The following is a 14106-nucleotide window of genomic DNA, read 5'->3' as shown; positions in this document are numbered from 1 at the left end:
TCCTATAAAAACTGTTCAGACAACCCTTACTAAAGAAGATTCAGATGAAAGTTTAGATGAAGAGGATGCAAAAACTCCAGCAACCACATAACAAGAATCCATTGCAACGAGTAAACCAAAACAAGTTATTAAGAAACCTACTCGGTATTGTAATATGGTGGCTTATGCGCTTCCAGTGATTGATGATGGAATCCCTTACACCTACAAAGAAGCAGTATAGAGTGTAGAAAGTGCAAAATGGAAAGAGGCAATGGATGAACAGATGAAATCTCTCTACAAGAATCAAACTTGGGATTTGGTACAAGTCCCTAAGGAAAAGAAGACAATTGGTTGCAAGTGGGTATATGCCAAGAAGGAAGGTAATCCTGGAAAAGACAACATTCGTTTCAAAGCAAGATTAGTAGCAAAAGGTTATGCTCAGAAGGGGTGGATAGATTATAATGAGGTATTCTTTCCAATTGTTAAGCATTCATCAATCCGTATTCTGCTGGCCTTGGTTGCACAGTTTGATTTGGAATTGGCCCAACTTGATGTGAAAACTACCTTCCTACATGGGGATTTGGAAGAGGAAACATGTCTCAGCCAGATGGTTTCAAAGTCATTGGGAAAGAGAATTGGGCTTGTAAACTGAAGAAGTCATTGTATGGATTGAAACAATCTCCTCGCCAATGGTATAAGCGATTTGATAAGTTCATGACAGAACATGGATACACACGGAGTCAGTTTGACAACTATGTATATTTTCGCAAACTTCTTGACGGTTCTTTCATCTATTTACTCTTATATGTGGATGATATGTTGATTGCATTGAAGAGCAAGATGGAGATTGATAGACTGAAAGCTCAACTGAAAACTAAGTTTAAAATGAAAGACCTTGGAGAAGCTAAGAAGATTCTTGGCATGGAGATTCAGAGAGATAGAAGAAAAGGCACAGTCTGTTTGACACAAACCCAATACTTGAAGAAAATTCTACAGAGATTTGGGATAGATGGTAAGATCAAGCCTGTAAGCGCACCTTTAGCTCCTCATTTTAAACTAAGTGCTTCAATGTCTCCACGCACAGAGGAAAAGTGCAAACATATGGCTCAAATTCCTTATGCAAATGCACTTGGTGCATTAATGTATGTAATGGTTTGTACAAGACCAGATATTTTACATGTTGTCAGTATGGTGAGTGGGTATATGCATGATCTAGGAAAGGGTCATTGGCAGACAGTTAAATGGATTCTACCGGTACATTCATGGCACAACTGATATTGGTTTGAAGTTTGAGAGGGATGATAGACTCGGACAAAATTTAGTTGGTTATGTGAACTCGGACTATGCTAGTGACTTAGAGAAGCGTCGTTCCACAATAGGCTGTGTGTTTACACTCGTTAAAGGGCTTGTAAATTGGAGGTCAACGTTACAATCAATAGTAGCTTTGTCAACAACTAAGGCAGAGTACATGGAAGTAACGAAAGCTTTCAAGGAAGCTATTTGGTTACATGGGTTGATTGAAGATTTGGGAATTGTTCAAGAGCACGTGGATGTCCATTGTGATAGTCAAAGTGCTATTTGTCTTGCAAAGAATCAGGTTCATCATTCCTGCACCAAGCACATCGATGTTTGATTTCATTTTGTTCGAGAAATTATGGATAAAGGGGATATTCTGCTACAAAAGATTGGAATCACAGATAATCGAGCTGACATGCTCACAAAATGTGTCTCAATGATCAAGTTCCAACATTGTTTGGACTTGGTCAACATCTCTCGGTGTTAAGCACCTTCAGGGTGCAACGCCATATGGCGCATTAGAAGCAGTATTGATTGATCATGAGGATTGGATGGAAAAATCTTGCCAAGGTGAAGATTTGTGGAAATTTGTCCAGATTTTTCATGATAATTATCGCACATCGTCGCGCGGCATCTGTAGGTGATTTTTCATTTCATTTGACTGATTCGTTAGGAGTCACCACCTAGTATTTAATTGAGGGCTACTAGGAAACCCGGGTTTACTGGTCTCGTCAGAGATTCACGAGTAAGGAATTGGTTGTGGTTAGGGAAGGTATTAGCACCCCTAACGCACCCTACCTGAGGTAAGCTGCTTCATGGCTTTGATGTGATAAAGAAGTTTTAAAAATTATGTTCTTTCATCGGATATTAGAAATATAACTTACGTGTAAGTTCATAATCCTTAACCGTGAGCAAATCAAAATATTAAATTCTTCTTTATTCTTGCAATTTTATCATAAAAAAAAATTCATAAACAAAATACAAACCACACATTCACTTTCATTATACTTTTTTTTCTTCTTTTTTTCTTTTCTTTTCTTTTCTTTTTTGTTACATCCACACTACAAATTATAAAAAGTCAAAACTAAACAAAAAAACAAATACATTAAACAATTTTAAAATGACAAAAATAGCCCCAAAACAATCTGAAATCCTTCTGCAAGCCGGAACGGTGTTAAGCAAGGTTTCTGGGTGCAGGAACAGTGGCGGCGCGTCTTTACCACACGCCACTGCCAACCCACGCGCCGACGCATTAAAAATCCGAGAAAGTAAGGGGATTTGGAACAGCTTCCTCCATTATTCCCTTCCTTGCCGACGGTGACTTGTACAAACAGTAAATCGCAACCAATTGATTTTAGTTTTTATTTCCTTTGTTTTTCAGATCTGCTTCGATTTTGTTTTTCAGATCTGCTTCGATTTTCTTTCTTAGATCGGTCCCGTTTCTCTGCCTTCTCCCTTCTTTGTTTCAGGTGGCCGGCTGTGTGACCTAGAGGTTGGCGGCGACAGAGCTTCTGTGGTCTAACTGGCGGAGATGGAGGAGAAAGGAGTGTTGTCAAGTTGCCGGTTTTGATTGGAAATGGGGTTGGATTTGCGAGCATTGCTAGAGGAAGAAGGCGGACCGATCCGAGTCTGTGGGCGCCACCGTGCTCGGGCTGCTGCTGGAGGCCGGTCTGTGTGGCTGGAGCTGAAGGGAACTGAAAGAGAAAAAGGACGCTGCTGAGAGGATGCTTCAGTGTTGCTGGAGATGAAGAGATCATGGAAGATTGGTCTGGGTTATGTGGGAGAAATACAGAGGATCCGATAAGGAGGGAAGGTCGATGGAAGTGGGGTCTTCGGGTGGCTGGTTTGAGGGAGGTGGCGGTCAACTTCAAAGATGGAGTGGGAGGAGACCATAGAACCAGCTAGGAGAGGAAAGGTCCGGTGAGGGGAGGGGCGACTTTGTTTGGGATGAGGGAGCTCAGCTCTTGGCTGGCGAGAAGAAGGGAAATGGTGATGAACAAGGGGCGGTGGCTTGGAGAAGAGATAGATTTAGGGTTTTCCTTTTTGGTTTTTTTTTTTTTTACTCTCCAAACTGCCCCCCTCCCCTTTGTGAATTTTCTCCCCCTTTAGAAAATTTTTTTTTACTTATATTTATAGGTAAAATGTTGCTTGGTCCTCAAAATTGATCCCTCAACCTTCTTTTTTTATATAAATTTTGATTTTTCTTGTTTTCTTCTTGTCTTTTTGAAAACAAGCAATATCAGCGTCGACTTAATGAGAAAAATCAAGGATTTTAAAAATGACGTGTGAAAAGTCGAACGCGTTCGAAAGACCTTTGAAAATTAAATTTCTTTTTTAGATAACGTTGAAAATACTAAAAACGATGCAAATATATTAAAAATATATTTTTTTGGATTTTTGTTGTTTTTCGTTATTTTTGGAGTTTTTTAAAATTTTATTAAATAGATGAGTCAAAAAATTAGGTAACAACAATAATTATGTCAACCTCCAACTACCAACCATATAATTATGTCAACCCCCAACTGCCAACCAACCTCCAGCCACTATTATAATGACTCCTTATAAATAGAAGACTTCCTTCATTGTTAAAACCAGATGAGAGAGTGAGATCAATAGAGAGAGGAAGACAGTGAAACTATGAGAGTGAGAAAGAGCAGATTTGAGAGAAACAGAGTGTAAGAGTGAAACATTGGGTTTTGTAGGTTGTACTAGGTTGAATTGAGTATTTGTATCATTCCTCTAATAATATACAATTTGTGGCCTCTGTAGACATACCCGGCTTTGGAGAACCATGTAAATTTGCCTTTTTGTGTTTTATTTGTGTCTGCTTTCAGTCGAGTATACACAACATTCTTCTCCTTAAGCAAGAGGTCATTTTCCATGGGGTTGACTTAGATTAATTAATTAAATGAACAGGAGAAACATTTATCATTGAGACAGCTCAACGCAATTGGATATATATAACTTCTTTGGGACCATTTATGGAGTAAGGTGACTATTTTTTGGTTTAGCACATGTATGTATGTATGTATGTATATAATGTCTTTGGGACCATTTATGGAGTAAGGTGCACTATTTTTTTGTTTAGCACATGTAACTATACCTTAAGCAAATATTTTTTTATAAAATCTATGGAAATTGTAGGAGCAAAATCACAAGACAAGTTGCTGAGGCCGGCTAATGGGTCATTTTCCATGGGGTTGACTAGATTAATTAATTAAATGAACAGGAAAAAATCTATCATTGAGACAGCTCAACGCATGCAATTGGTTATATATAACTTCTTTGGGACCATTTATGGAGTAGGGTGACTATTTTTTGGTTTAGCACATGTATGTATGTATGTATGTATGTATATAATGTCTTTGGGACCATTTATGGAGTAAGGTGCACTATTTTTTGTTTAGCACATGTAACTATACCTTAAGCAAATATTTTTTATAAAATCTATGGAAATTGTAGGAGCAAAATCACAAGACAAGTTGCTGAGGCCGGCTAACGGGTCATTTTCCATGGGGTTGACTAGATTAATTAATTAAATGAACAGGAAAATCTATCATTGAGACAGCTCAACGCATGCAATTGGATATATATAACTTCTTTGGGACCATTTATGGAGTAGGGTGACTATTTTTTGGTTTAGCACATGTATGTATGTATGTATGTATGTATGTATATAATGTCTTTGGGACCATTTATGGAGTAAGGTGCACTATTTTTTTGTTTAGCACATGTAACTATACCTTAAGCAAATATTTTTTTATAAAATCTATGGAAATTGTAGGAGCAAAATCACAAGACAAGTTGCTGAGGCCGGCTAACGGGTCATTTTCCATGGGGTTGACTAGATTAATTAATTAAATGAACAGGAAAAAATCTATCATTGAGACAGCTCAACGCATGCAATTGGATATATATAACTTCTTTGGGACCATTTATGGAGTAGGGTGACTATTTTTTGGTTTAGCACATGTATGTATGTATGGATATAACGTCTTTGGGACCATTTATGGAGTAAGGTGCACTATTTTTTTGTTTAGCACATGTAACTATACCTTAAGCAAATATTGTTTTATAAAATCTATGGAAATTGTAAGAGCAACATCACAAGACAAGTTGCCGAGGCCGGCTAACCGGTCATTTTCCATGGGGTTGACTAGATTAATTAATTAAATGAACAGGAAAATTTCTTATCATTGAGACAACCATTAACGGGCTCAACGCAATTGGATATATATAACTTCTTTGGGACCATTTATGGAGTAAGGAGCACTATTTTTTTGTTTAGCACATGTAACTATACCTTTAAGCAAATATTTTTTGTAAAATCTATGGAAATTGTAGCAGCAACATGCATGGAATATTCTAGCCGGCCTCGGCGACTTGTCTTGTGATGTTGCTGCTACAACTTCCATAGATTTTACAAAAAATATTTGCTTAAAGGTATAGTTACATGTGCTAAACAAAAAACTAGTGCACCTTACTCCATAAATGGTCCCAAAGATATATATTTCCCTTAATTGAACTCTAAGTACAATCCATTTTCTTGAAGATTATGGATACCAATTTTTATTTTGACTCAATCTTATTAAATTATTTTTACTCAATATAATTGTTTTAAGTCATAATTTCTCACTTTAGGTGGAATTAGTCAATTAGAATTGATTCAAAATAAATGAGAAAGTCCGGAGATGCTTTTATAATCAACTTGTGTATTTTAAATTGGTAAACACAATTTTTCCCACAACTTTTTCCCTCTCAATACAAATATTTCTCTAGGTATACTACTATTTTACCCGGCAGAATTTTATTACTTATTTTTTCTGTCTTTTTAATACGTCACATAATTTATTTAAAATTTGATTATGGAAAATCTATCAAAAAGAATTAACTTTTCTTAATTGTTATAAAAAAGCTGGTCCAACAACGCCTTTAACTTGTGAACAAAATTTTAATAAAAAAAAACTTGAAAACCAAGCTTCATTAAATATTTAGTTAGAAGTAATCAATGATAATCACAAATACTTCACCATCATCACCAATTTATCTCTTAAAACAATTAGTATAAACTCGGACACCAAGCTTTGTTAGTTTACTTTTTGGAATTAAAGTGTCGGTTTGAAGATTATTCGATGCTTAAGAAACTAATCCACTGCTTTTAACCACATCAAAATTTTAATTAATTTTTCTTAACAACACCTGTAGTTCTAATAATCCCAGTTTTACCGGATATTTCCTGTCCTCACACTTCTTTTTACTATTGAAATCTTCTTCTACGTAGGGCTTGTTAGAAATTATGATAATGATTATGGTTCAAAATGTTTTTGGTTTAGAAATACATTAAAATGATATTTTTTTTATTTTTTTAGAATCAGTATATCAAAACAATCTAAAAACATAAAAAAAAATATTTTAACAAAAACAAAAAAATCAAAATTTAAAGGAATGTGGTTTGGACTGCGTTCCCAAACAAGCCTACCTGTAGATTACTCCAAACAATTTTCTTGTTTTCCTTGCTAGCCAAGCAAGTATATAATGATGATGATTATTATTTTTCCATATTATTTTTTCAACTACTACTAATTTCACTGAATTTGTTTTCTTCAATTCGCTATAAAAAATCCCATATATTGAAATAATGACTCACTCATGATCCAATAGATGGAGATTTTTAAGTTAATTATGAAATTGCGAAGCCATTTTCAGTGAAATAAGTTTTTATCCTCCTTTGATTTGAGTTTAGGCCCGATAGTATTTTTGAGTCATATCAACATTTCTAGCCAGTTCATCTCTGCGGTTATGTCATTTTCTTTAATATGAGATAACATAAAAAATATTACATATTACTATTGAATCTGATTCTGCCAATATAATCAGCTGGATGTATAATTCTCACAACAGGCCATGGATGCACAAAGAGCTTTTCTCCACAATTCAGAAATTGACTAGATTGTTTGGCTCAATTAATTTTTTCTTATATATGTACCATGAGAGCAATAGTCTGGTAGATTGTATGGCAAAGCATGGAGTGCGAAAATCAAGTTATTTCATTGCTTGGTTTTGATCCGTCTTTCAGATTATGTCTATCAAACTATTAAATGTGCTTCTCTTTAGAGGTCCAAATCCATTAGAAATTTGAATTGGAGACTCTTGGAAGCTTCCCCTGGATTTTGCAGTAATGGTTATCTTGTGTAGATTATAATGTTGCTTTTTTAGGCTATATCTGATATTTTGTCCTCTTTGTATGGACCTTGCTTAGTTTGGTAGTTCCTGCAAAATTGATATGCGGCAGGCTCTATAATTTCACATGCCGCCAGGTTATGGCGTTTAATGAAATCATATACTTCTTAAAAAAAAAAAAAAATATAAAAAATATTGCTTATTTTACCTTACACCATGGTGTTGATCAAGAAAAAAAATCAGAATCTAAAGCTTCATTCGAGTCGAGCTTTTAATTAAACCAGATAAAACATTAAATAACATATTAATCTAACTCTATTTTGAGTCAGTCCTCCAGTAAGATACAACACTATGCTTTTACACTGATTATTTCTACATTATCACTTTTAATTTGGCTCAAAAGAAGAGTAGAATTCGAAACCCAAGTAAGGCAGGGAAGAGTAAAAAAGAGTTTCTTAATTGAGTTATACCTAGGAAAATAAAATTAAAAACGAAATATAATTTTTTAGAGACATACAATTTATCGTTTTGTTTACACTATTTTCTTAAACATGTTGCGTGTTCATGTATGTGTAGTGGGTTACAGGCAGTCACTTAGATTTTTTATTTTATTTTTTTGTTCTACATAAACCCCATACTCCCTCCCCTATTCATTTCACACCAAACAATACAGCCCTACTTGCTACAATTGCCAAAGTTTCTTCCTTCTCCTTGTCTCCTCCTAAATTTCCTTTCTTTCACTTTGTTTTTCTATATTAAAACCATACCTGAAGGAGCTTCTATGAAAAACTTGGTTTGTGAAAAAAGTAGAAAGACTACAATTATACAAATCTATTAAAAACATATAACCAAAAAAATTAATTTGCATTTTACCTCCCGGCCCCGTCTATAAATTATACTATTATCTCACAAACTTTTGCAGGGTAAATCTAGGCTTGTTGGAAAATACAGAAACTGAGAATGGCATCACAAGAGGCAGAGGCATTGTTCAAAAGCCAAGTTGAAATATCTCAACTCGTGCTTGGTTTTGCTGATTCTATGGTTTTAAAGTGTGCGGTGGAGCTTAGACTGGCAGATATAATAAATTCTCACGGTCGTCCAATCTCTGTGTCCCAAATAGCTTCAGGTTTCAACTCTTCCTAATTCAATCCTTTTTTTTGCTTACATAAATATAGCAATTAAATTACTAGGATTACTATGCATATAATTCTACTGTGGAAAACTACAAAGTCATTTTGGTAAATTTAAATAGTATAGGTTTTAAGAGTTCATGAAATATTGGTCATGTAGTTTTACATTTAGACGTTTTATTTTGACCATTAAAATGTAGCTCAAGTGAAAATTTTATTCTCCCTTTTCAAAGAAATTTCAAATCCGATTCTCTCCGTTATAACCGAAATCTTTTAATTTGTTTTAAATACACAAACGATAAAATTATATAATTTTTCCTCAAATTATCCTAGGACTTCATATAAATGTTTCCAAAGTATATATACTATTGTTTACTCTCTTTGTACATATGTTTTATAATATGTTTTCATATGCTAGAATGAGATGTTAAAGATTGTAGGGATATGAATTTTATATTTTGAAGATACTCAGAAATAGCTTAAACTAGAGGCCACTTTTGCAATAATCCGAGACCCCAACTTAACAAAAAATCTAAAAAATAAGTAAGATATATTTATTAATTACGTCTTATGAAATAAAAATTACCATGACTTAACAAAACCTTCAAGTACTAAATGAGAATTGTGGAAGGCTCTAATTGTCATACATGCATAAATATTTCTTAAATATTTTAAAAAATCTAAGTCATAATTCTGTCCATGATCACTATTTACTTTATGCTGGCTCTGAAGATTCCAGTGGAGTATAAACCTTGATTCTAGCCTAAAGATTAGTATATGATTAAAACATACATACCACTATATAACCAATAAATGTTATTCTCACCTTGCAATATACAGATTTATTTTTAGTATCCTTCATGATTTCAGGTATTAATAACTCACCTAGCTCGGACATTTCTTATCTTGCTCGTATCATGAGATATTTGGTCAGAAAAGAAATTTTTACTGCACACCCCCCATCAGATGGAGGAGAAACACTCTTTGGGCTGAATCAAAAATCAAGATTGCTAATACATGACTCTGAACGAAGCCTCGCTTCTACAGTAATCATGCAACTCAATCCATCCTTCCTAGCACCGTGGTATTGCTTGAGCCAATGTATCAAAGAAGGTGGCACCGCTTTCTCGAAGGCTCATGGCTGTGAAGTGTGGGATCTTGCGTCTCGAAATCCTGAGGTCAACAGGAATTTCAATGAGGCCATGGCATGCACATCAAAGATCGTGATGACGGCAATTTTGTCACAATACAAAGATGGTTTCAACAATATTAGATCATTGGTGGATGTTGCTGGTGGTACTGGAGGAAATGTAGCAGAGATTGTCAGGGCCTACCCACACATTAAAGGAATAAACTTAGATCTGCCACACGTTGTAGCAACAGCACCAAAATATGAAGGAGTTTCCCATGTTGCAGGAAATATGTTTGACGCTATTCCTAATGCTGATGCAATTTTCATGAAGGTCAGTGCCCTGTTAGAAATTTTATTGGGGCTCAAATTAATATAACGATAGATAATTCATCCAAAAAACAACGATAGATATCCTTTTCTTGAGCATGAATTTTACATATGCTTATTCTTTCTCTTTTTTGTATTTTTGCAGCGGATATTGCATGATTGGACCGATGAATCATGCGTTGAAATTTTGAGAAATTGCAAGAAAGCAATACCTGAAAAAACTGGAAAGCTTATCATAGCTGATATAGTTCTAAAAACAGATGATCATTGTGATAAACTTGATGGTATAAGAATGGCAATGGATTTAGTGATGTTTGCACTCACTTGTGGGAAGGAGAGAACTGAGCAAGAATGGAAGAAATTATTAGAGGAAGGAGGCTTCTATCGCTATAAAATCATCAAGATTCCAGCTTTGGAATCTATTATCGAGGCTTATCCAGAGTGAAATATCAATTTGTTATAGTCATAATAATATCTTAAATAAGTAAACTACGTACGTACGCCTGCGATGCAGCAGTCAATAATAATATTAGGCATAATAATCCGACTCTTGAAACGCCTTTCCCTAAACTGTATTCATAGATTCTTAAAACTTTATAATATATTATTGATTATGATGGTCGCTTGTGGTTGTAATCTATAGAAACTAGATGATTATATATATGTTTTATAGTAAAGGAGGTATTTTTGGATTAGTCTTTACGTTACCGAGACTCGATCCACCACTCAGCGCCCGATCACCCCTGGCCTTGGATCGATTCCAAGAACCAGACTGTTTGAATCTATTAACAATCAATATGCAATATTACACGAAGAAAAAGAACATTTTCGATGGTGAGAATTGAACTTCTAACTTAATGAGTTAGAAGCACATTCTCCTATATTGCTACACCTGATGGTAGAAAATAATATTATGATAACAATGGTAATGGATTTAGTGATGTTTGCACACTCCACTGGTGGGAAGGAGAGAACTGATCACCAATGGAAGAAATTATTAGAGGGAAGAGGTTTTTCTCTTGATGAGGTCCTATTTTATTCCATGGGCATGAAGATTGGCTGAGTGATAAAGTCATTAAATTTTTAGTTCTAAGCAATTTAGCCCACCCTTTCATGGTAAAAGCACAGGTAGATTATTATTGTTACTAGCAAAAGACCTCCTTTTATTTATTTAGAGACTCTTTGATGATTAAATTATAATCACTTTAGGGAAAGACCAATTATCCCTTTAAGAAAGGGTTTTTTTTCTTTAAGATATAAAAGTCATTGTAAGAGCAAAGGGAAAAAATTGAACCTGGGGCAATCATCTCTTTTTCTTCCTTTTATAGCTTCCCATATACTTTTCATTCTTGTAGGGAAAATATCTTTGTCCCATCAAGATAAAATATTTTTGATCCACGGTCCTATTGGGATAAAATTTCTCTAATCCATTAAGATAAAATGTCTCTCATTTACATTTTAATCAAGATAAAATATTTATGATCAACAATCCTATCAAGATATAATACTTATCTTCCATTAAAGAGTATCTAAGATCGGTGCTTGGCTAAACCTAAGGACGATGGGTTTGGAAACTCGGTAGACTCACAAGTATCTGGACTTAGCACTTGACTAAGCCCAGGGAAAATGGGTCATAACCCTTTCATGGTCAGCCCTTTGTAGAGCAGTTTCAAACAAACAAAAAAACACAATAAATGATGATCCTTCAGTAGCCCCTTAAATCTATGAATATTATACATGAAGATTTTCAAAAGCCTCTACATGTAGCAGGTGAGAACCTTTTTGTCTTTCCCATAAGATCTTTATGCATCCCTCCTAGCACCATTTGGATCTTCAAGTCTAGGTAGATATCTTTCTATGGGTAAGAGGTTCGGTTTGGGGAACTAAACAATGACTAGCACTCAATGTAGCACTTGTGTAGCCTTCTCAACATATGTGATGACCAAAAAAAAAAATGTTTCATTTGACGGTAAAGATGTAGGAATTTTTTATTTATAACTCTAGTCATTTTTACTTTTGCCTATAATTTTACTTTATCTCATCAGTAAAAATAGAGAAAAAAGTTACTCTCACATAAAAGACCTCAAGTCATGTCTTCCTTGACACAAGAAAAACCTATACGAATCATCCTCAAAAAAAATTTAAAGGATCTTTCTTTTTCAACCAAAAGTATTGGAGTCTAGAAACACCAGAACTAATGCAAGAAAAAGAAGTGCTTCAGCTCTTGACAAAGAAATCAAGTTTCAACCAGAACCTGAAAAGAGCAATAGTGGAAATGGGTCCCTCATATTAGGCCCCAAGGTTTGAGGGGATGCCATATTGGCATTGTTTTTTGGTGGAGAGAAGAGAGGATCTTCTTGTAAGGATTAGGGGTGAGCAAAACCGGTTCGGTTCGGTTTTTATCAAAAAAAGTAAACAAACCGAATTTTTTAAATAAAAAAAAAACCGAAACCGAACCGAAACCGGTTCGAACCGGCTGGTTTCGGTTCGGTTTTTCTAGGGGAAAAACCGATTTGGTTCGGTTTTGGCTCGGTTTTTCCGGTTTTGGCTCGGTTTGGCTGGGTTTTGCTCGGTTTTTTTCCGGTTTGGCGCGGTTTTTTTCGGTTCGGTTCGGTTTTTTCGGTTTTATAAGCCTAAAACCGATACCGAACCGAACCGGTCGGTTTTTTCAAAATTTTAATAGGTTTAATCGGTTTTTTTTCGGTTCGGTTTTTTCTGTTTTTTTTTCTCGGTTTTCTCGGTTTCTCAGTTTTTTTGCTCACCCCTAGTAAGGATCCATCTTCTTCTCTTACTAGAGGTGCTCAAGAGAGAGGGTCCCGTAAAAGTCCTTCCCATGTCCTTACTATAGACTCATAAGAGAGAAGGAGGTAGCCTCATACCCTTAGGGATGATGTAACTGGCAACATTTGCATCATGAATGTGGAATTAATGGCTTGCCAACAACATGGTGAGTATGTTACCTAGATGCCTCTCCCTGATGAGCATATCAACAAAATGACCATAGGATACTCCCAAAGTCTCTTAGAGATCACTACCCCCGCTCTGCATGTACACGATGAGGTATTATTTGTGAGAGATGTGTTTAGCTACTATCAGTTAAGCTTAGACCAGCTGCATCCTAACAGGTAGACACACACTACCAGAAATTCACCAAACACCAACAGAATTACCGATGAAATAATTTTATCGGTAAATTGCAATGATAATTATTGACGGATATTATTATATCTGTAATTCGGTCAGTATATACTGATAACATTATTCCGTCAGTATTGTTGCTACCTAATTTTTTACCCATCTTTTTGATAAAAAAATTTAAAAAATCGAAAAATAATGAAAATCCAAAAAAACTTTCTTAATATAATTGCTTCATTTTTAGCATTTTCAGCATCGTCTCAAAAGAATTTAAAATTTCAAAGGACTTTCAAATGCATTCGACTTTTCACGCGTCATTTTTAAAATCATTGATTTTCCTTGTTAAGTCGACGTTAACATTGCTTGTTTTCCAAAAAATACAAAAAATAAAGAAGTTGAGGGACCAATGTGTTTGTGGCCATGACACACTTCTCCTATAAATATCAGTTTACACAACACACACAAAGGGTGGGGGGCAATTTTAAAAAATTAAAAGGGAGAAGCCTAAACCACACAAAAAACCCAAAAAAAATCCTAACCATTTTTCTTCTTCTCTAGGGGCCGCCGCTCCCTCCCTTGGGAAAAGAGAACTAGAAGTCGTAGCCCTTCTCTTTGAATTTTTTTCATAGACCAGCCACTCTCCTTCACCTCCCTCTCACAGCCATCACCAGATCTTCCCCCCTTTCTTCTCCCTCACCAATTCTCCCCTCTTTGAGCCGACTAAAAACCCACGGTCCTTATCTCAGCCATCCCCATCTCCTTCCAGCTCCCCACCACAACCACACAGGCCACCCACTACACTTCCTCCTCTCCCTTTCTTGATCTCTCACAACCGACCCAACAACCCCATCGTCGGCCTCCACAAATCAGTTCCCTTCCTTGGCCAACCATTCCTCAGCTCTTCCCCAGATCTGACTGAAACCTCTC

At 35.5% G+C, this 14106-nt stretch overlaps 1 protein-coding gene across 1 annotated transcript; it reads left to right on the top strand.

Annotated features, from left to right (window-relative positions):
* The first annotated feature begins 8415 nt into the window (after positions 1 to 8415).
* On the top strand, positions 8416 to 10489 carry LOC118028147 (xanthohumol 4-O-methyltransferase). The gene is made up of 3 exons (XM_035031683.1): positions 8416 to 8581; positions 9456 to 10048; positions 10190 to 10489. The coding sequence occupies exons 1-3, from the start codon at positions 8416 to 8418 to the stop codon at positions 10487 to 10489; spliced, it is 1059 nt and encodes a 352-aa protein (XP_034887574.1).
* Positions 10490 to 14106: the final 3617 nt, after the last annotated feature.

This window comes from Populus alba, chromosome 13 (assembly GCF_005239225.2).
Source record: "Populus alba chromosome 13, ASM523922v2, whole genome shotgun sequence".
Lineage (NCBI taxonomy): Eukaryota > Viridiplantae > Streptophyta > Magnoliopsida > Malpighiales > Salicaceae > Populus > Populus alba.
The sequence above is the reverse complement of the archived record's forward strand: the minus strand, read 5'-3'. Positions and strand labels throughout refer to the sequence as shown.